General features: G+C 39.2%; 1 protein-coding gene across 1 annotated transcript in view; it reads right to left on the bottom strand.

The window, feature by feature from the left end:
* Positions 1-24217, bottom strand: part of LOC126106809 (nuclear RNA export factor 1-like) — a 140548-nt gene that overhangs the window by 11300 nt on the left and 105031 nt on the right. The window contains exons 11-13 of the mRNA XM_049913202.1: positions 12968-13139; positions 4142-4312; positions 1116-1315 (exon numbers count right to left, since the gene is read on the bottom strand). Coding sequence (XP_049769159.1) covers positions 1116-1315; positions 4142-4312; positions 12968-13139 — 543 coding nt within the window. The remainder of the gene's footprint in view (positions 1-1115; positions 1316-4141; positions 4313-12967; positions 13140-24217) is intronic.

The raw sequence follows: 24217 nt of genomic DNA, 5'->3' as shown, positions 1-24217 counted from the left end.
CCCTTCAAATGCTGATAAAGTTTCAAAGTTATGTAAAGATTGTCAACTTGTTTAAATATACAGAAATGTAAAACTGCGTACAAAACAGAAATAATAATAATAATAATAATAATAATAATAAAAGAGGTACTCAGTGACTACAATACCAATTAGTTAACTGGAACCAGTTGAGTCTCTCAAATATCTGGATGTAACAGTTTGCACAGATATGAAATGGAATACCTGCCCAAATAGACATGCCACTGGGAAAGTGCAGTTAGGTCTTTCTTGCAGACTGCTTACAAATCACTTGTGTATACCTGTACTGTCTTAGAGAACCACTCATGCGTGTGGAACCCAAATCAAACAGGAGTAAAAGGGGACGACACTGAACTTCTACAAAGGTCACAGGGTTTCTTTCATTTATAGGAGTGTGTGTGGCCACTTTGAAAAGCCTGCATTAGCAGACACTTGAAGATAAATGTCAATTATCCTGCAAAAGCCTACTTAAAAAGTTTTGAGGAGGAGTATTAAGTGAAGAATCTACAGATATTCTTCATACCCCTAAGCATTGCTCCCACAGCGAGTGTGGAAAAAAAGATAGCCAAGTATGGTGTTCCTTCCTACATACCTTATGACTGGAACAAAAAGATATCCTAGTATGTGGTATCATGTTAAATACTCTCTGCCATGCACTTCACAGGGTTTTATGTAGCTATAGAACCATTACTTTTAAAGACAGAAAAAAATATTGATAGCATATTTGGAATTAAGAGGCACAAGATACTGTGTGCACAAGTTTCAAAGTGAGGGGTCCGATAATCCAACATATAGTTTTGGTCTCCGAGAACTTTAGCAGGTTAATGTTTTCACAACGACAAAGAGATGCGAACTACAGTTGCATACTTGTCCCAATTCCAAGTTACGGACTCCTGAGACCTTCATATACAAGTTGATCCCAATGTATGACAAGTGACTCAGTTCCAGCAGTGAGTTTGTTGAGAAGTAGACTGGCTGCTGTATCTGATCCGATGAATATTTTTAGGCAATTCTGGTCATTTTGTTAACAGTCCTAAAAAACCCTACTGTCTCAACAATCCTCGTACCAAAAATTAAGGTCCCACATTTATACTCACTTTTTTGACCAGAGAAGGTTCATGCCCGTTTGCTGAGCCAGAGCTTCAACAATCTGCTGTTTGACGGCTTCATCTGCCATCGCTATAGGTGATACTGCAGTAGCGATGGCAGCAGAGGGTGGAGTGGCAGCAACAAGCTGAGATGGGCCAGCTGGAGATGTAATTGGTGTCTCAACAGGTTTCGGAGGCTGGAATGCAACCTACAAAAAACAACTAATATTGAAGTTCTGTAGAAATTATGAGTAAGTGTTCAACAGGTCACATTCACAATAAACAATATGAGATAGAAAGTGCACACTGTATAAAAGTTGCACAGATATGAAGGTCATTTATAGGTTTGTAAACAACTACTTATTTCTATCCAATAATTCCCTTTCAGTAGGGAACAAGGATTTCAGGAAGAAAAGTTTTAATCTGTATTAAAACACGCTTTGTCAGAGTTCATTTACATGGATGGAGTGTTCAACAGTTTAATAGCTGTATTTCAACTTTTTCTGTGCCAAAGTTAGATTCATTACAGGATCAAACAATGAATAATAGAGCACAGAATAAAGACAATAATATGAAAAGGATAGACTGCTACATACCATACGAAGTGTGACAATAAGTAATGAGACTGTTCTTTGACCTTTGTCTACAAACTGCTTCCAGTCACATCGATGCAACTGCTCAGTCGTGAGTTGTACGGTAATAAGTTAACAGGTATTTGTGTCTCTCGTCACAGAAATGGAACCACATAATATTGCGCAACGATATTGCATTTCTTTTTGCGTTAAAATGGGTGAAAGCGTAAGCTTCAGAAGGTTTTTGGAGAGGAGGTTATGTCAAGAGCTCAAAGGGATCACCCAGACCAAAAAAAGCTCGCATATCGAAGTCAAAAGTGAAATGCATAATTGTGTGCTTCTTTGATTCCAAGGGAATTGTTCACAAAGAGTGGGTGCTTCCTGGACAAACAGTTAACCAATATTACTACAAAGAAATTTTAGAAAGACTTCATAAAAGAGTTCTTCGTGTCCGCGCCAACATTGCTGATAACTGGATTCTGCATCACGATAATGCGCCATCCCATACTGCTCTGTCAGTACAGCAATTTTTAACCTCAAAACAAATTTCAGTTCTACCACCGTCACCTTATTCATCAGATATTACTCCGTACAACCTTTTTCTATTTACAAGAATCAAAACGGTGATCAAGGGACACCATTTTCAAACACCGCAAGATGTCGGAAAAGCTGTGACGAGGGTCTTGGAGGATATTACAGAAGGTGAGTTCCAGAAATGTTATCAACGGCAGAAGTGCTGGAAAAAGTGTGTGCAATCAGAAGGGAACTACTTTGAAGGAGACAACACTAAACTTGACTAAAATGGTAAGCAACATTTTTTTTTCACTTCAGTCTCATTACTTTATTGTCGCGCCTCGTATATTGGAGACGTTGAGTCACAGATAGGCACAACAAAAAGAGTCAGACAAGCAAGCTTTTGGTCAAAAGGCCTCCTCCTGAATTAGACAAAACACACACACACACACACACACACACACACACACACACACATGGCCACAGTCTCTGGCTGCCAAGGCCGGACTGAGAATAACAATGCATGATGGGAGAAGCAATCTGGGTGGTGGAGGAGGTAAGGAGGTAGCTACAACAGGCAGGAGGACAAATAGCAGGGTAGGGGTGAAGGGCAATAAAATGCTGCTTTTGGGAGAATACAAGTTGGAGAGAGGGTAGGGCAGCTAGGTGCAGTAGGGAGGTTACACAGAAGGCAGGGGGAAGTGCGGGTGGTTGGGTAGGAGTGCGGGGAGTGGTAGGGGTGAGGAGGGAGATGGACTCCACGGAGAGGTTCTGGGATGAGCTTAAGGATCTGAGGAGACACTGGTGATCCTGTTGGTTTTCTGGAATGACATCACTGTTGCAGTGTTTTTAGGTGGGATGAATCTGACAACTGGTGGATCCTTCTGCCAGATAAGCCTTGCAGTTGCTTCTTTCTCTAAGCTGGTTTCAGGTTGTGATCTGAACAGCTTAGAGAAAGAAGAGATGACAATTTATGCAGGACATGCCCATCATTTTGCAGGACAATGCTTGGATGTGTAAAATGCAAGTTGTGATCGATTTGTTCAATCGACTGGCCTGGGAAGTGCTGTACCAACCACCGCAATGCCCAGACTCAATTCTTTGTAACATCCACTTGAATTCTAAACTGAAGGAAGCGCTTAGTGACATTAACTCTGAAACTTGTACTCAAAATACACACTGTTGGCAAATGAAGGGCAGTAAAACTTTGAACATGTATATCTTTTAATGGGCAGTTGCCACTATTAAAATTGCAACCCTCACAGAAAGTGACTGTCTAATGATGCGTGCAACAAGAACTACAGAAATTGAACATTTAATATGACGGTTGGTGATTTTCAATGTGAGTGTGTCTTGTTGTGTCATTCACATTGGAGTAACAACAAAACAGCTGTTACATAAGTAGGGCCTATTCCCAATAGTGTCACAATGTACGGTGTAGCTACTTTACGACCAGTCTCTGAGTGGTATTTTGTTTACAGTAAGACTGATCTTACAATCGACAAAGAATAACAAGAGAGGTAACACGGCTGGAAACGTTTCATTGCTGCTTAAGTATAGTTTGAAAACCAGATAATTTTCATCTTTACTATAGTTTAATTAAAATAACTTTGTGATTGTTGTTTCCAAGAGTCTAGGGTAGTGTTAGGGCCCACCCACCAGCTAACTGTAGTTCTTTTTTGAGAGCCACATGCTCCTTATCTGTTTTACATGTACATACAGAACCTTGTCAATGTGGCCGGTTGTACACTGGAAACATTGCTTCCAACACAGCGCTCACAATATTATTTTATTTCAGTCAGTGCCTCCTCATTTGGTGAGTAGCAAGCTATCCTCATACGGAAACTATATTCAACCTGGACTTTCTATCACTACATTTTGTTCATTTTACATTTTGGAGACTTTTAGTTCTTTGTGTGAAGTCTATAAAAGATGCAGAGGAGAACTTACCTTCAGCTGGTCTGCTGTGGGATTTGTGATAAGAAGCTCATCATTGGTGATGCACATGCCAACTCCATGAGGTACTATGACCATTACGCGGCTAAATGAGCGAATGGGGAATGGTTTTGAACCACCTGGCTCCCGGAACATACCACTGACAGCCACGACCATTAGCTGTGGCTAAAAACGAACAACAAGATGTTAACATTAAATAATAAATATGTCACTAATTGATCTGCAAATGAAAAGACACACAGAAGAGAAATGTAAAAAAACAACTGCAACATAGCAAAACACTTCTGAGGAAGGTACTGTAAGAGCAACATCTACATCAGTTTCCCAATGGTACCACACAAGTGCCTACCCACGAGCATAGTTTGTGTTACGATTTCAATCAGAAAGGCAGGAGTGTATGTTCCCAGACATCCAGTGAACAATTTTAAGTTTAAACACAGAGTACATCACATCATTAATGCATGGGCTGCTAGTAGGTTTTACACTTTGCTTAAAAACACAAGAAGAGGTACAGCTACTTCCTGGTTTGACTGCCACAACAGGGAACAAGAAAATTACAAATTTGTGGTCCTCTGAAGCAAGAACCTCGAAACTAACATCTACTTCAATAAACAGATAGGACTGATACGGTTTACATCATATACAAATGATTTAGTGGAGATAAAACAGCCTCGCAATGACAGAGTTGCCACAAGTTCCCAAGTGAAATTCCCTGATATTTCCCTGATTAGCAGACAAGTTTTATCATTCTTCGCTGACAAATTTTGAGATCTAAACGGTAAGTAACAACATAAGTTGCCAAAACATGTAAGGAATTCTGTATTTCTCCCCCTGCGAGTAAAAATCGCTAAGTACTAATATTAACATTTTCTTGCAATGAACTGCTTTTAGATGGAGAAAGACCACCGTGGTTATTTTATTTCAATAAAACGAAACACATCTGGTGACAAAAATATATAGTTCCTTGGAGTCAAAATACAGATTTAAAATCAGGAGGATTGGGGGGGGGGGCTGCGGGGAACAGGGAGACGGGGAGTTGAGAGTTGCAGGAGACGGGGATTTGGAGTTGCAGGAGACGGGGAGTTGTGGGGGGGGGGGGGGGGGGGGGGGGCAGAGATGGGGGTTGTGGGGGGTGGCAGAGATGGGGGTTGTGGGGGTTGTGGGAGCAGAGATGGGGGTGGGGGGAGAGATCGGGGTGGGGGGAGATGGGGGAGGAAGATTTTTCCAACCAGCTCTTGATTTTGACAATCTTATACCACACCACTTAGAATTTGCCACAATATCCCTCAGGACACCCAACAACTCTGTCAATCGATGCCAAGCCAAATACCTACTTGCATACAGACCACAGAGGGACCAATGAGTTAGTGACTTGCTCAATTTGTTAAGCACTTTCTCTTGAATAAACCATCCAATTTTTCTGAAATTGGAATCATTTGTTTGTCTATACACATAGATTACATTTACCGATTTCTGTAGCAGTCAGCTAAGTCCTTTAAGGTACATTTTAGGCAAGAAACCGATTTCAAAACGGGGGAACATCATCTTGTGTCCCATCAGGATTGGTACTAGGCTCACTCTTGTTCCTAACCTACATAAACGATCTTCCAATGTCCTTAAGGGACAGTTCAAAAACTACGTTTTCTGGTGACATGCATACTCGTTGAGGGCTCAAACTCAACCCTAGCAGACACGGCTTACAGCTGATGACACATACAAGTGGTTCACTGTTAACAGTTTAAATGTGAAATCTCTGAGACTCATATAATGCAATTTCAAAAAAGCAAAACTGACCTTTTAGCATCAGGCATAGTCATTAAAATACGCTGAACGAAGCACAAGGCGTAAAATTTCTTGTGGTCCAGCTGGTTGACAAATTAAAATGGAAGCAACACAGGGGTAAAGTGAGCAAGTTCAGCATATTATGTCCTTAGAAGTTTCTCTCACTGAGCTGACCTAAAGAAATGACAGTTGGCATATTTCACGTATTTTTCCTCCCTTTTGTTTAACGGTACTATTTTCTGGGGCTCTGCGCCAAAAGTAAATGAAGTGCTTATCCAGCAGAAGTGAGCAATAAGAACATCACATAAAACAGAACCACACATCTAGCGGAAGTCCTTTTAAGGATCTAATTCTTACAGTGACTTCCCAATACATTTGTTCCTTAACTGACACACAAATAATTTTCATATAGACTCCTCTTGTCCAGGCTTCAGAATGCAGTTATACACTCTTGTGATAAACATTCCACAACCTCCCATCTTACATAAAGCAAATAATTAAGAATCCCAACCAATTCGAAACTAAAATAAAAACATATCCCATCAGGCACTCTTTCTACAAATTATTTGAATATCTAGATTAACAGATTGAAAAGTTTTCTTGACTTCATGGCACACTCCACACACAAGGTCGTGCACATTACAACTAAATAAGGTGGATAGTTTTGTAAAAAAATATTTGTTTCCTGCATTATACACCATTCTCATTGACAATATATTGCCATTTCTCTGGAAGCTTATAAACTACATTATTCGAAAATGTGGGGGTTTTCAGATTGATGACCTTTTTGAGGTTTAGTTTGCAGTCCTCCAAGGGGTGAGGCATTTGCCATTCAGGAAATTCTGCAGGGAACGGAAAGATGGAAGTTGGAAGAGGTAATGTCTGGTTAATATGGCGGATGGGTAACACATCCCACTCAAAAGAATGCAGCTTTTGGCAGGTCACCAGGAGTAATGTGGTCTGGCATTGTCGCGGTGATAGTGATGGCTACCCTTTCTTGCACTACGATTTACTCTTTCAGGTATTGTATATGATCCACTTCTCATCTCCGGTTATCAGCCATTCTGGAAAAGGAGCATTCTGGTTGCTTCTTAATAAGGAGTCACAGATACACACACACTGAATCAAATTTGCTTCCCTCAGTTCACGAGGAACCCATGTACTGCAAATATTGACGTAATATAGCTTCTTCAAGTTCCTGGCTACAGCAGCATGTGCAACACAGAGCTCCAGTGCCAACACTCACATTGTCATTCATGGATTGTTGACTATCATGTCATTAAGTCATTCCACAGCCATAACCATTGGCCGTCCAGATAAGGGTTTATTTGTAAGGGAGAAATTCCCAGTTCAAAATTGACTAAACCACTTTTGACATGCTCGAGCTGTTACTACGACATCCCCGTCTACAGCATATATCTTCTGCCGGCACTGTGAGGTGGCTCTCCCCTTACAATAGTAAAACTGCACAGGATGTTGGAAATTGTCCTTCTTGCTTTCCACAGCTTGTAAACAAACGTTCTCACTATTTCATCCAATACCAGTTACAAACACACACTGACATATCCAATGGCATGTTAGACTGTCGACCTCTATTTTCTTTGAAGAGTGCTACTGAAATAAAGTAATATGAATTTACAAATTACAAATAATATGAAGGTATCAACAGCAAGTTAACAGAGCTACGTATTATAACTGAGGAGGCAGCAGCTTTCTTTCTAATTTAATCTATTAAATTTAGCCGTCTTAAGTAAGATAAGGGCAGTGATGGTTTGATGTTAATATCGTATACAGATTAAGCGTTTGTGATTTCCTCGTGTTTTGTTCATTCATATCGCGACACAATCCACATCCATAACACTGCGCGTGAAGACTGACACAGTTCCCAATGGTCTGTTTTCATTAGTTGTAAAGACTTTTAATAGAATTTTCATTGTCAAATCATACATATTGAACAATATAATAGATTTTTCTTTCACAAATTGACATTTTAAATTTTTGAATACCGTTAAATACCAGTTATTTGAAACATTAAATTTATGACAGAAAAAACCAGCACAATTTGTAAAATCTGCAATTTTTTACAATGCAAATAATTTGTTCTTCGAGTCTGTACAACTGATAAAGGAAGCAGGCTCATGGTACCACCCACGTACAAATCATGATGTAACAATATTAAATATCTTCCCAGATATAAATGCATCACACTTTAAATAAAAGCCGCATTTCTGATTAGCAGTTGATATTTAGACATTTGTATTTTAAGAATGCAAATCAGTCACAGCTGCAGTAACAATCTCTATGGATGAAATTTTGTTATTTGTCGCTGTAAACGTTCAATGAGTAGCACATCAATTTTTTATAGCCACTGAATGGAAAAGCTGTTTACCCAGTAATAAATATTGTGATAATAACAAGAAAGAGAATTATATGTATCAGAGATAATATATGAGTGAAAATAATATTTTATTACACGCACACATGCATGTGCGCGCACACACAAATGTATATTAGGAACTTTGAACAGATATGCGATTCAAAGATGACAACTGTATGCCACAAGTTCACAGTTTGCACCATGCTGCTCTGCTGAATGAATTTCTTACCAGCGAGAGTTTTGAATCTGGGTACAACCTCAAGTCTTTGAAGACAAACTGCATCCTCCTGTCAGCCAACACACATCTACTAAGTTGTATCTCAAGAATCGTACTGATAGCCATTACAGTTGATCTCTCAGAGTATTTCATGTTGTTGCCAAGCATTTGTGCCAGCTAGGGGCTAACTACTGACATCATTTCTTTATCATCCTTACTTAAAGAACACGGAAAAGATTCCTACTGACAATAAGAATTATTTGATTCATAATCCCTGAATACAAATGATCAAATAATTTCTGTGAGTGGTCAATAAGAAATGGCATTAATCTGGGATGTCAGCAATTATTTCTTGCTACCCCTTTATACGAAGGTTGACTGAAAAGCAATGCCTCCACCTTCATAACTCTTCAGCAGTTGCCAGAATTGGTATGTGGCAGGTACCAGCTTGTTCTGTTGCCTCTTCTCCACAGCTCCAGTTGGTGGGAAGCCTTAGCATTGAGCGGTTGTGTTGCTACAGCGTAAAGAATGGAACCCTGCAAAGACAGTCAGTCAGTGCGATTTAAGCAACGTGCAGTCATTGAATTCTTGACAGCAGAAGGTGTCACCCCAAAGGAGATTCATCACAGAATGAAAGCACTTTATGGTGATTGTGTTGATGCAAGTACGTTTAATGGTGTTGAGGCGGAAACATCTAACATGCGTGACAAACAAAGATTTGGATATCCTGTGACAGCAACAACAGAGTTTCACAAGAAAAATGTCGACAGATTGATTCAGGACGATCATTGTATCATTCAGAGAGAAATGCAAGCACAATCGGCATCTCACAAGAATGCGCTTTGCTTGGCTACCTGAAGATCTGTGCACCATGGGTACCCCGGATGCTGACTCCTGAAATGAAAGCGAACATACTGCAAATTTGCCAGGAACTCATCTCACGTTACAAGACTGAAGGTGGCACATTTCTCTATTCAATTGTGACAGGAGACAAAATATGGTTGTGGAAACAGAGTGTCAACTTCTTCCACAACGGCTTCAGAAACATTGTTCATCGTTGGCAGAAATGATCCAATCGACTGGTGACTAAGTGGAAAAGTGAATACTGGTAATTAAAGATCACATTCTAAGGAATATTTCTGAATTTGATTTATTAAATTATTCCCATCCAAACCCAATTAACAAAGGTTGAGGCGTTAATTTTCATTCAACCCTCGTACACATGCCATTGGATTTGTCACCCTCATTCAGAATCGCAGACAAGGAACAAGAGTTCAAGATGTATCATGGGCGTATGTGTAACAGCTTATTTAAACAACTTATTTTTTGTTACAAATAGCAGCAAGTAAGAAATATATTGAGGAGAGTGTTCAAAAATTCCATCATATTTCTGGCAATTGCAGAAAGACTTTGGTCATTATTATTGCTTATTTCTCCAAAATGGTGGAACAATACTTTTTTAACAGCTTGTCACAGTGCCAATTCCATTTCAACTTTTACCTATATGTAGTTCAAGAAACTTCACACACAGTATTGCATTTAATATGCGACAATTTCATTTGTAATTACATTACATTGTTTGTGAATAGTTTTTCTGTTCACTGCACGTAAGTGAATTACTGCTTAACTAAGATTTTCTCTTGAGTCATGTCTGGCGTCGTTCGAGATATGATTGTTGTTGTTGTTGTTGTCTTCAGTCTGAGGCTGGTTTGATGCAGCTCTCCATGCTACTCTATCCTGTGCAAGCTGCTTCATCTCCCAGTACCTACTGAAACATACATCCTTCTGAATCTGCTTAGTGTATTCATCTCTTGGTCTCCCTCTAGAATTTTTACCCTCCGCGCTGCTCTCCAATACTAAATTGGTGATCCCTTGATGCCTCAGAACATGTCCTACCAAATGATCCCTTCTTCTAGTCAGTGGCACAAACTCCTCTTCTCCCCAGTTCTAGTCAATACCTCCTCATTAGTTATTTGATCTCTCAATCTAATCTTCAGCATTCTTCAGTAGCACCACATTTCGAAAGCTTCTATTCTCTTCTTGTCCAAACTATTTATCATCCATGTTTCATTTCCATACATGGCTACACTCTGCAAAAAATATTTTCAGAAACAACTTCCTGACATTTAAATCTATATTCCATGTTAACAAATTTCTCTTCTTCAGAAACACTTTCCTTGCCATTGCCAGTCTACATTTTATATCCTCTCTACTTCGACCATTATCTGTTATTTTGCTCCCCAAAAAGCAAAACTCCTTTACTACTTTAACTGTCTTATTTCCTAATATAATATAATTCCCTCAGCACCATCCGACTTAATTCTACTATTCTCCATTATCCTCGTTTTGCTTTTGTTGATGTTCATCTTATATCCTACGTTCAACTGTTCATCCAAGTCCTTTGCTGTCTCTGACAGAATTACAATAAACCTCAAAGTTTATATTTCTTCTCCATGGATTTTAATACCTACTCCGAATTTTTCTTTTGTTTCCTTTACTGCTTGTTCAATATACAGATTGAATAACACTGGCGATAGGCTACAACCCTGTCTCACTCCCTTCCCAACCACTGCTTCCCTGTCATGCCCCTTGACTCTTATGACAGCCATCTGGTATCTGTACAAATTTTAAATAGCCTTTCGCTCCCTGTATTTAACGCCCGTCACCTTCAGAATTTGAAAGAGAGTATTCCAGTCAACACTGTCAAAAGCTTTCTCTGAGTCTACAAATGCTAGAAACGTAGGTTTGCCTTTCCTTAATCTATCTTCTAAGATAAGTCATAGGGTCAGTATTGCCTCATGTGTTCCAATATTTCAGCAGAATCCAAACTGGTCCTCCTTGAGGTTGGCTTCTACCAGTTTTTCCACCTGTCTGTAAAGAACTCATGTTAGTATGTTGCAGCTGTGACTTATTAAACTCATAGTTCAGTAATTTTTACATCTGTCAACACCTGCTTTCTTTGGGATTGGAATTATTATATTCTTCTTCAAGTCTGAGGGTATTTCACCTGTCTCATACATCTTGCTCACCAGATGGTAGAGTTTTGCCATGGCTGGGTCTCCCAAGGCTGACAGTAGTTCTAATGGAATGTTGTCTACCCCTATGATTAAGTTATGCTCTAAGCAAAATTCTACCAGGCAGCTTCCTCTTTCATTTCTTACCACCAATCCATATTCACCTACTACGTTTCCTTCTCCCCCTTTTCCTACCATCGAATTCCAGTCACCCATGACTATTAAATTTTTGTTTCCCTTCACCATCTGAATAATTTCTTTTATCTCATCATACATTTCATCAATCTCTTTGTCATCTGCAGAGCTAGTTGGCATATAAACTTGTACTACTGCAGTAGGCGTGGGCTTCGTGTCTATCTTAGCCCCAATAATGCGTTCACTATGCTGTCTGTAGTAGCTTAGCCACACTCCTATTTTTTTTTATTCATTACTAAACCTACTGCTGCATTACCCCTATTTGATTTTGTATTTATAACCCTGTATTCACCTGACTAAAAGTCTCGCTCCACCTGCCTCCGAACTTCACTAATTCCCACTATATTTAACTTTAACCTACCCATTTCCCTTTTTAAATTCTCTAACCTACCTGCCTGATTAAGGAATCTGACATTCCACGCTCTGATCCATAGAATGCGTTTTCTTTCTCCTGATAACGACGTACTCTTGAGTTGTCCCCACCCGGAGATCCGAATGTGAGATGATATTACCTCCAGAATATTTTACCCAAGAGGATGGCATCATTTAACCATACAGTAAAGCTGCATGCCCTTGGGAAAAATTACGGCTGTAGTTTCCCCTTGGTTTCAGCCGTTCGCAATACCAGCACAGCAAGGCAGTTTTGGTTAGTGTTACAAGGCCAGATCAGTCAATCATCCAGACTGTTGCCCCTGCAACTACTGAAAAGGCTGCTGCCCCTCTTCAGGAACCACACATTAGGATAGTATGCATCACAATTTTTGTGTAACCCTTTGAATGAGATTTTTCTAGTAGATATTTACGAAGATCAAAACTGGAAAACAGTGAACTGAAATGTTCCTTTTGTCTCTAATCCTGAACTTAATCCCAAGTAGGGGAATACCACAATGCAATAAAATTTACTTTCCACTAGAAGGTTCTTGCAGAACTGAGGTCTTGAAAATGGCACAGGAAAACATCACACAGATAATTTTTCATAGTCAGGCCTGCCAAAATATCATACTTCAATTTGTATTGGAAGTATTTGTTACCGAACACCTGAGACAAAGCAGTTAAGAAGCTATTTTCTCACAGGTTATAACTACAAAACAATTTACTTCACCATTTGCAACTCCACTGAAGGTTCATACAAAGTACTCAACTAGTGTTAATTACCTGCCGATTAAATCTGCTTCTATGTGCTTTGATCTAGAGAAATTTGATGATACAGAAACAAGAACGTGAAAGAAACTTACTGAGAAAATTAGAAGGTCAAATGTGAAGGACTGTGGGTCATGTTCTGTTCGAGGAAGGTCCGCCAGAGCAGTGACCACCACATGACGTCCACGTCGCAGCAATTTTCGCCGGCGGTCTGTTTCTGTTACACGCATCAGGTTGCGATTGTTTCCAAGGTACACGTTCAACCGGCTGAAATAAATCACAGTAATAGTTAAATTGCCACGTGACAGACATGTTTCATCCTTTAATTGTGTGTGTGTGTGTGTGTGTGTGTGTGTGTGTGTGTGTGTGTGTGTGTGTGTGTGTGTTGTGTGTGTAGGGGGAGGGGGGGGTACGTCAAGTCTCTTTCTTGGCAGGAAATAACCCACAGCTATAGGCACATAAAATGCTGTGCTCTGACCTGTCTTCTCTGAATTGTATGTATCTACTACAAAAAAGAATAAAATAGTGCTGACAATACTACGAGGGTAAGTCAATTATTATCTGCAGTTTAATTATATTTTTGTTTACTTTGGTAGTACTGTTGTTCTACATCGATGACGCATGCTTTGTTTATTTGCTGTTATATCTTTGCAATTTTCAAGCTGCTAGGTTAGTTTCGTCATCACTGCCGTGCTGTTAAGCACTGCTGATCTGCTGCCTATTTGCACCAAAGAAGAGCAACGTTCAGCGATCCATTTTTTGTGGTTGGAAGGTATATCAGTGCTGAAATTCATCAAAGACTTTCAGTACAGTACGGGAACAGTGTATTGCCACAACGGAGTGTCTATGAATGGATTGAAAAATTCCGAAATGGTCACAAGTGTTACGCACAATGAAGGAACCAGACGACCGTTTACTGCCACAAATGAAGAAGCCATTGAGTGTTCAAGTGAAATGTTTCTCTTAGACGATTAACTACTGACGAAGTGGCACATCATCTGCAAATTAGTCACAGTTCTGCCTACGAAATTATCCACAACAGACTTCGATTTCGTAAAGTTTGTGCAAGATGGGTCCCAAAACAACTCTCACAATTGCATAAACAAATGCGCTTGGACATCTGCAAAAAATATTTGTATCGGTATGGTAATGAAAGGGACAACTTCTTAGACAGGATCATTACTGGTGACGTAACATGGATCCATCATTACGAGCTGGAGAGTAAATGGCAGAGTATGGAATGGAGACATCCAAATTCGCCGTGCAAGAATAAGTTCAAGACCCAACCGTCCGCAGGAAAACTAATCCTTACGGTTTTTTGGGACACACAACAAAATCCAGTACTGGAGCATTATGGGGAAAGGGACACAACAATAAACAGTGTACGTTACAGTGAGATGCTTAGTGCCAGGCTAAAGCCTGCAATTTGAAGTGAACGCCGAGGATTGCTTTCAAAACGTGTTGTGTTGCTGCACGGCAATGCCCGTTCATGTACTGCTGCCCACACTGCTGTAACACTCCAGAAACTCAAATCTGAAGTACTGGATCATCCTCCATATAGTCCCGATCTTGCCCCTTCTGACTATCACTTGTTTGGTCCACTCAAACAGGCATTAGGGGGCCGCCTATTTGCCTCCGACGAAGCAGTGAAAGAAGTGGTGCATTCCTGGCTCGCAGCTCAACCGAGAACCTTCTTTTATTAGAGCATCAGGAAGCTTGTACAATAATGGGTGAAGTGCGTTGAAACACAAGGAGACTATGTTGAAAACTGTTGTTCTTTTAAGTTTCCTATTCGATTACAATAAAATTTTATAACTACTTTGCGGATAATAATTGACTTATCCTCATAATTCCAACAAAAAGAAACATGGTGTCCACTAAAGGAGTCCCTGATTTTCAAATTAAATATCTCTAAAACTAAGACAGATAGAAGAGTGCAACAAACGGTTTGTTTACTGTAGAGGCTTTAAGAATTTTACACAGAAGTTTCTAAATAGTTCAAAAAGCTGCTAACACATGGTACTATAATTGCAATACATATGCCTATAAATAGTGCACGACACTGAAACGTCAAAGGAGGTTAGCACACCAAAGGAAGAGCTAGAAATCATTGATGTCATTGAGCACCATATTTTTCTGGCACTGGAATACCACAGGTTAGAACACAGTCCTATGGCAACAAGGCACAGTTTTTGAACATGATTTAATGTCCCAAAAGGACCCAATGCAAAAGTTATTTGCCAAATTCCAACAGACAGGCAGCTTGGCTGGTGTTATGGTGGGGAATGCTGACCCCAAGGAAATTGTAATAACAAGGGCTGTTCAAAAAGTATCCAACCTTATTTGTTATTGTTTAAGCCAAGAATAGAATAAGAGTGTGCGCACTCTCTACCTTTGTAGGTGCATGTAGCGGATAAACCTGATTTTTTTCCCATGACTGGATCCAACCAGTTGCTGACTAGCTGCTGACATTTGAACACATGTAAGTGGTAGTCATTGGATTTTGTGTTGTGGGCAAAATGACAGAAAAAGTGGAAAAACATTACTGCATTAAATTTGTTTTAAGCCTGCCTGTTCTCAAGTTGAAATACTCCACAAGATTTGACAAGTGTTTGGGGAAGAAGCAGTGGATACCACACAGAGAAAACGAGTGGTACAACTGCTTAAAAGAAGGTTTCCTATCAGTGAAGAATGAAGCACATTCAGGTAGGCCCCCAAGATCCACAAATGAGGTGGTTATCGATCACATAAGTACACTGGTGGTGCAGGGTAGACAAATCGAAGTCAGAGAACTTGCAGGTAAGGTTAAAATTGGTACTGGAGTCATTAATTCCATTTTAATGGAACATCTGGACCTCAGAAAATTTGCGCCGAAGTTCCTAACAACTGAGCTACTCCAATGGTGTGGTACATCAAGATTACAGCTCAGAAGGTACTCTTGTCAATAAGGATTACTACCATGAGGTTTTGCGTTGCCTTTGTGAAGCAATGACACACAAACGGCTCGACTCATGGCAGTGGGAAGTTGGCACCTCCACCACGATAAAGCATCCACTCATCATACTCAATCAGTTTTTTTTTTTTTTTTTTTTTACCGAACGCAACAAAGCTGTGGTTCGTCAGCCTCTCTATTCCGCTGACAGACACTGAGTGACTTCGGGCTGTTCCCTAAACTGAAGAGAGAGACGAAGTGACCAGATTTCAGAATTCAACAGAGCAGTTGCACACCACTCCATATCAGAAGAGGTTTTCCAGTGAAGCTTCCAGAAGTGGCAGCAGCACTGGGAGAGATGTGTAGAAGCCGAAAGAGACTACCTTGAAGGTGACTAGTGTCAAACAATTTTATCTGAATAAAGAATGATTTTACAAATAAAAGTCAGATACTTTATTAACAGCCCATGTACTACTGAAAATATTGCCACAGTTTTTGGAATTATTTGGCAAAAGCCAAGGAAATATGTCCAAGGAATTGCAGCAGAGACTGGCTTTAAGTGTTCCAGTATGCGCAAAAGAGTGGGACTCAACTTACACGTTTCCATTCAAAATCCAAAGCCACCAGGTGTTACGTGTAAGACAAAGGGCTGACTTTGCAAACCAGATCCTCACAATGATTAATAACAAAGGATTTGACGTTGTCTGCATCTGGTTCATAGATGAAGCACACTTCCACCTTAACGGAATTGTGAATAAACAAAATTTGCGATTTTGAAGTTCCGTAAATTGCTATTTGTGTGACAAGTGGCCTCTGTATTTTCCCAAAGATACTGTTTGGGCTGCAGTAAACGATCATTAGTGAATGTTACATCACAATTTTGGACCAACTGGACTCCACACAGCTAGCGTTAGAGGATCAAGCAGGAAACGAGAGCTTCATGCAAAATGGAGCCAGGCAACATTGCACCGAATAAGTGTTTTGCTTTCTTGATGAATACTTCAGGAATAGCATCATTGTGTTGGATTATTGCAAATTTATTGGCACAGGGATCCACTGGCATCCATATTTGCCATATCTGACTCCTTGTAACTACTTTGTGCGTGCTACATTGAAAGACACTGTCTACTGGAACCGCACCATCACACTGGACGAGTTCAAATCAGATCTGTGTGGCACCTGAATTCATTTCTGTTGAGGCACTATAAAATGTGACAGCAGATTTCATTGTTCCTTTGTGCCACCTCCACACTGTGAGTAGAGGACATTTCGAAAAGATTGTCTTGTGATTGCGAAGACTGCTTGCTGAGGACATGCGTTATGTATGCTGATACTGTACCAGCTGCACAGCATACAGTGCCATCTGTTAGCAGTTTTTCGAAATATCTTGAAACTTCTGCATAAAATTCTTACAACTTTCACAATGGAGGAGCTTAGTGTTTAACGTCCCGTCGACAACGAGGTCATTAGAGACGGAGCGCAAGCTCGGGTGAGGGAAGGATGGGGAAGGAAATCGGCTGTGCCCTTTCAAAGGAACCATCCCGGCATTTGCCTGAAGCGATTTAGGAAAATCACGGAAGACCTAAATCAGGATGGCCGGAGACGGGATTGAACCGTCGTCCTCCCGAATGCGAGACTTTCACAATGACCACAGCTTTTGTTATGCTCATCTATCGATTGCAGTTTCAGAGAGATTTATTTTGAAATCAGCGATCCCTTCACTGGACACACTGTACAAGAATCTCAAGATTAAATTAAATTTTCTGTGCCCTGTATTGTGATGTAACTTCGTTCAAATCAATATTGTCTAGTTTAAAGCAACAGTCTTTTGACTGCTGCCACCAGCAACACATCAATGGAAGCCCGAGGCTGTTAGTTCCCATTGCATTGCCACTTCCACTGTGCAAACCACTGTCCCTGCCAGTCTTCAGTTGGTCTTTGCAGTAGGGAACATGTTTAATGTTCAGTTTCACATGCCTTACCAGTGTGATAAAAGTGGTTGAAAGAGGGGGCATGGGAGACACTGTACAGATCTCTGTCATAGCCAAATTTCAGATTTTTGTTTGACAAAGAAACCTTACTGACTTATCCTCTTCAGTTTTCTTAATATTCATATGATTTGAAGATTACTGCGAAGACATTAATTCCCAAAAGCAGTATGACACTTCTTACATCCAAAATACTGCTGTTGAAGATTAGAAGAATTTCCAGCACTGCCAAGTACAAAACATTTAAGAAGAATTTCCAGCACTGCCAAGTACAAAACATTTAAGATCAATTAACAGAAACCAGTAGCTAAGCGTGTAAGTCCGCTAATCGTAAAGCAAATGGTTCAAATCTCACTAGTAGCAATTTTTTTTTACTTTTATTTAAATGCCATATTTAATAACAAATACTGAATAATACATTACACTCATCAAAATGAGGCCCAAGAGACAGCTGCAAGGAAAGCAGTTTGTTGTTACAAAGTACTGCATAGTCTTTGACACATATTGCTGTTTGCAGACGCTCGAGTATGTATTTTATTTTGTTTTGTTGTTGTAAATGGTGTATTCTTTCTTTTTTTGTTACTAAAGTTTTATTTTGGTGTTATTCTGTCATTTGTGTTTTATTGTTGTGGTATTATTATGCAGTTATGGGCTCAAATAAAATTCTTTGTTAGAGTTTTCTTACCAGTAAAAAATTACAAAAATTTAACTGAAAACTAGAATATTGAAAAATGCCTGGAAGTCTACGAGATTCTCAGGTTCTCCCCGGATTTCCCAGGGCATATACACCTTATTATTGTCGACTATCAGTTTCAATTTTGTGGAGTTTGTAATGGTACTTTGACTACCCGCCTCTGCCAGAGCAAAGTTGTGATTTACGATTGTGCATGCAGAAGAGTGCTGCGCCAGCGACAGATTTTCATAAGTAATTTTGATCTTTTTTACTTTTGGGTAGGTGCTTGTTTTAACAACTAGTTCATTACTCTCTTGTTATCTTGTCTTCATGTATTTTTTTGTGCTGATGTTAAAGAATTATTTTAAGTGGAAATTAAAACTATATTATGAAACGAACACACGGCGTCTTCAAGTTATTTCAGTAGTGATTCGCAATGGTTATCGCCAAATTTATAAATGAATCCAGACAGTGAGAACTTCAAGAAATTTTCGTCAGACGGAGAATAGGAGGACCAGTGAACAAAGAAAAAAGGACATTCTACAAGAAAATCAAGAAGTATTCCAGATGCAGCCACGAAGACTATATTATAATAGATACTACGTTTCTGACAGAATTATAAGGTAAATTACAACTTATTTCTGATGCTATTTCCTTACAGTCACTTTTTGTAGTGTTGCCGACCCGATCTGCCATTCACGGTCAAATTACAGCACTATCTCAATCAGTAATACAAAGTCCGCCTTATCTGTAACTTATTCCATCAAAATTCAAACCCCAATCAGATTTTCTATTTTGTATTTTCACGGCAGAACCGCGAGGGAAAGAAACACTACAAGTTATGGAGCATAAATGAAGCAGATGTTGACCATCATCCAACACATCAAAGACAATTTCAACATAAAACTTACAGACATGTGCACAAGTACGATTTAGCACCGTTTTAATGTCAAATGCCTCTGGATGCAAAAGGAAAAACATTTGCATGTCAACATTCAATGGTGTATAAAAGATTCAAACAAATGTGAAGTGACAGGATTCCTACAAGTGAAAACATACTACAAGAGAAGGCTCAAGAAATTACCATGAATATCGGTGTTGAAAATACTGAATGGCTCTCGTTTTTGAGTGTATGTGAATAGAGTGAGGCTGTGGAATAGGCAATGTAAACCACTGGAAGAACATTACATTACCACAATTAATATTGTGTTATAAGACTAGAAACACAGCAAATAAAACTGGTATCTTTTATAATTTACTTCCTGTGAAAATATGTTCTGGAATAGAACAAAAATGCCAAAAAGGTAAAAAAAAAGTAAAGTAAAAATGACTGCGCTATCAAGTGTAAACACCGACAGAAGTGAAAAGTTGCCCCCACTGACAATAGGGATATTTAAAACTATCAGGTGTTTTAAAAACATAAAAACACTACCCTGTACTTAAGAGCACAATAGCAATGCCTAAATGAAATCATAAATCTTTAAAGACTTCTCTGGAGTTTGGACAGCAGGAGGAAAATAGTTCTTATTACTGACCAATCACAAGGAAACATCATGCAAATGTTGTGTTTCTTCCACCAAACTGCACAAGTCATCTGCAGCCTCTGGTGGCTTAATACACTTTATTTCTTGAGGAGAAGGGAGTGAAGAGTCAATGTTCTACAGGCTATGCACGTTTTGTTGCTGCCTAGAACTGTGTAAAACAACAAAACGTGCTGAATTGTTTTGCAAAGACTGGCTGTGATACATCAGTTGCTGTCAAACATGGCATTGCCCCCAAAAGAAGAATGGAGCAGAATTACAGGTGTTCCTGAAAATGTGACATTCTAGGACTGTTTCTTGTGATGATGATTTGATTTCCACACTTGAGATGACAAAGTGATGTGTGAAATGCTTGTGAAGGAACACTTAATTAGGAGGTGGTGGCGACTATATGACGATAGAGAAGAAAAATAAGAGGAGGAGGAGGAGGAGGAGGAAGAGGAGGAGGAAGCCACTGCACAGTTTTGCAGTTGCTGTGCAAGGACTTGATACTGCCACGAACTACTTTTCCTCTTTTAATGTAGGCAACAACTTCAGTCATTACAGTATGCTGGAAGGCGAAAAACAAACTCTTCCTGAATATGTTATGTGAAAAGTGAGTCTGCAAAAATCCCATTATAAAAAAAAAGAAAGGAATGAACCAGTTTGAGGAAAAAAATATTTTGGTCCCCAGAGATTTGCTAAAATGAAGTTTTGTTGTATTAAGGGGAGTTGGAACGCACTATCCCAACAATGTTAAATTTAGTGACTTGGCTTCCCTGTATTTCAGGAACCACTGTAGCCATTGACATGAAACTTTTACAGGACATTAAACTGTATGTTCTAAGTCTACTGAACTACAATAATTGCATTTCTGCCAAATTATGTTCTTCTTTTAGTTCAGTAGACTCAGGATGTGTTTGTTATTACTCCCTGAAAATCTGAATATTCTACTTGAAGTGGTTTCTGAGATTTAGGGAAAAATGCAACAGAAAGTGTAAATTTCAGGAACGGCTTCTAAAGTTTCAAAAGACTGTAACTCACTTAATATGTGCTTAATTTCTTATTTTTAGTCATTCAGATGCACCCTGCACCATATTGTATATCATCCTCTTGATTTTTTCCAAGTTTTTTCTTCTTTTTCTTCTTTCTGGACTCCTTAGTGGCCAACTGTGCTGCACACTCTTGTCCATCCGTTTAAGTTCTCTGATGCAGTATGCTCCAGGATTAATTCCCACATGCTGTAGCCCTTCCACCCTACCAATATTGCCATCATTAAAAGCAATAACAGCATCACTGACACCCCACTTTAGTGTCTTCATTCCAAGAAAACCATTTTTTGGTAAGCGAGTCCATGTAAGATTACTGAACGAATCTTTGGGATTCTGAATCTGACCATACAGTCACTTCTTCAGTAATTCAGGATTTGCCAAGTCTCTATAAATAGTCGAATGAAGTCGGGTGATGCTGAGGGAATTAGATTTGGAAATGAGACACTTAAAGTAGTAAAGGGGTTTTGCCATTTGGGGAGCAAAATAACTGATGATGGTCGAAGTAGAGAGGATATAAAATGTAGACTGGCAATGGCAAGGAAAGCGTTTCTGAAGAAGAGTTAACATCGAGCATAGAATTAAGCGTCAGGAAGTTGTTTCTGAAAGTATTTGTATGGAGTGTAGCCATGTATGGAAGTGCAACATGGACGATAAATAGTTTGGACAAGAAGAGAATAGAAGCTTTCGAAATGTGGTGCTACAGAAGAATGCTGAAGATTAGATGGGTAGATCACATAACTAATGAGGAGGTATTGAATAGAATTGGGGAGGAGATTGTGGCACAATTTGACAAGAAGAAGGGACCAGTTGATAGGACATGTTCTGAGGTATCAGGGGATCACAAATTTAGCATTGGAGGGCAGTGTGGAGGGTAAAAATTCTAGAGGGAGACCAAGAGATGAATACACTAAGCAGATTCAGAAGGATGTATGTTGCAGTAAGTACTAGGAGATGAAGAAGCTTGCAAAGGATAGAGCAGCATGGAGAGCTGCATCAAACCAGTCTCAGGACTGAAGACTACCACAATAACAACAACAACAACAACAATAACAACTATAAATACGTTTTATGATATCCATGACTGCTGCTGAAATGGAATGTTTCAGGCTGTAAGAACTGTTTGAGTACTGGGTATTGTGGTAATTGCACGTGAATCAGGTCCAGGAGGGCAAAGGTGGTGTTTTGGGTTTTCAGCAGTTGACAGTCTGTGAAAGAAGGTAGCCTATACTGCCTGCTTCATTTTCAACAAATCCTCAGTATTATTTCTAATTGCTATCCCATAATACTGCTGTAGTTCATCAAACAATTTGTCAGTCAGCCGGCCTCTTATGGTTTTACCATCAGAAAGTTTCTTGTCTCTCAAACTTTGTTTCAAATTCCCCAACCCGGTGCCCATTCTCTTCTGTACATGAACTACACATTCCAGTTTTATGATAATCTTCTCAACATAAGGCTGAGTGGCTGCTACTCTATTATATGCTTTTGAGTCTCCATCACCTAAGAACTTATTAGCACACTCCCCTTTCGTTCACAGATTGACTAAAATTTTTAATAGCTGCATAGGCCTCCATACCACCACTTGTTCCTTCATAATTTCTGTCACAGATATGCCCTTCTTCATTCCCTGATTTACACTTATAACAATGTTTGGTTAAAATCTGTAGATCTATTACCTTTCCAGTATCCACAGTGGTCACCGTAGCAAAAGAATTCTTAGAACTGTATCTGCACTTCTGCCAAGTGCCATCAAAAGCTACTGTTAAGTCAGTCATACCATCATTTTATTTCAACAGCTTCGTTTGCAGCACCCTTCATGGACTCACATGCAACAGATTCCACAGCAGCTCCAATAAATCCTGCATACGTGTTGATTTTACAAGGTGGGCGTGGCATATTGATCATGGCACACATTGTTTTTGCTGCAGCGTGTCCTTTGCCAATTGCTCTCAATCCATAAAACCACCTAACATTTACTTCAAAATAATTATCTTTACACTTACCGAATGCCAAAATGAATGAGTATATTTACAATTGGCACAATTAATGATAAGTTTTCTGGCTATTCCATTTTATATCTCACCGTCTTCATGTAAACTAACTGGCCATCCACATATTTTACAACACACACATTCACCTAACACCCTTGTTAGTATGTGTAAATCTACCAGAATATAATCTAATGTACCATTGAGATCACTTTTGTTTTCAGAAAATAGTGCATCACATTGTTTTATTTTAATCTTCAAAGCACCAATGCCTTTATTCGAAAATATATGAAACCCACGTTTTGCAAAAACACTTCATTTTGGCATCATACTTTACTTTTTGAGAGATTTACCAATCTATCTTACCCTTTTCCTCAGAAAAACGTTAGGACTTCGACATACAATGCATGTTTATACTATGAAATGATACGATACTGTTTTTGACAGTGCTACCGATACAAACATGTAATTTAACATTTATAATATAGTAATCCACGGCCTTCTATATAAAAAGTTACGTTTTATTAGATCTTTAAGTAATGCACGAAAAAATTTTAACATTTTCAAATGGTGTACATTATATTTAAAAAAAATAAAATAAAATGTTTCCCATGTGACTTTATAATTTTATTTGGAAAATTACAAATTTTATAATGAGCTAAAAATTCGAAAAAGTGGAAATTTTTTTTAAAGTTCTGACTCCCCTTAAATCATGGAAACTCCAGGTAGGAATATCAACAATGCACGAAAAGATAGATTGCTACTTGCCATAAAGATGTCATGTTAAGTTGCAAACAGGCACAATTAATGGAAACGTACAGAAAGCTTTTGGCCAAAGCCTTCATTAGCGAAAGAGGAACACATACCATTCATACACACAAGCAAGAACACATTGAGCACACATAACTGCTAACTCTGGCAGGTGCGTGCATGAAGTCCACTTGCTTGTGTGTATGAATGGTATGTGTTTCTCTTTTGCTGATGAAGGCTGTGACCAAAAGCTTTGTGTAACATTCTTTTAACGGTGCCCGTCTAAGGTTTTACTGTATTATCAGACAATCACATTACACACTCAGCTGCCCCCAACTACGTTAATAAATTACAAACGTTTTGTACTTGACAGCACACTGAAATCTTCTAATCATAAACACAATTTTTTTTAGTTTATTTGAGAATTGCGTTTTACTGTGTTAGG

The sequence above is a fragment of the Schistocerca cancellata genome, chromosome 10, assembly GCF_023864275.1.
Source record: "Schistocerca cancellata isolate TAMUIC-IGC-003103 chromosome 10, iqSchCanc2.1, whole genome shotgun sequence".
Classification (NCBI taxonomy): Eukaryota; Metazoa; Arthropoda; class Insecta; order Orthoptera; family Acrididae; genus Schistocerca; species Schistocerca cancellata.
This window is presented reverse-complemented; position numbering and strand designations above follow the sequence as displayed.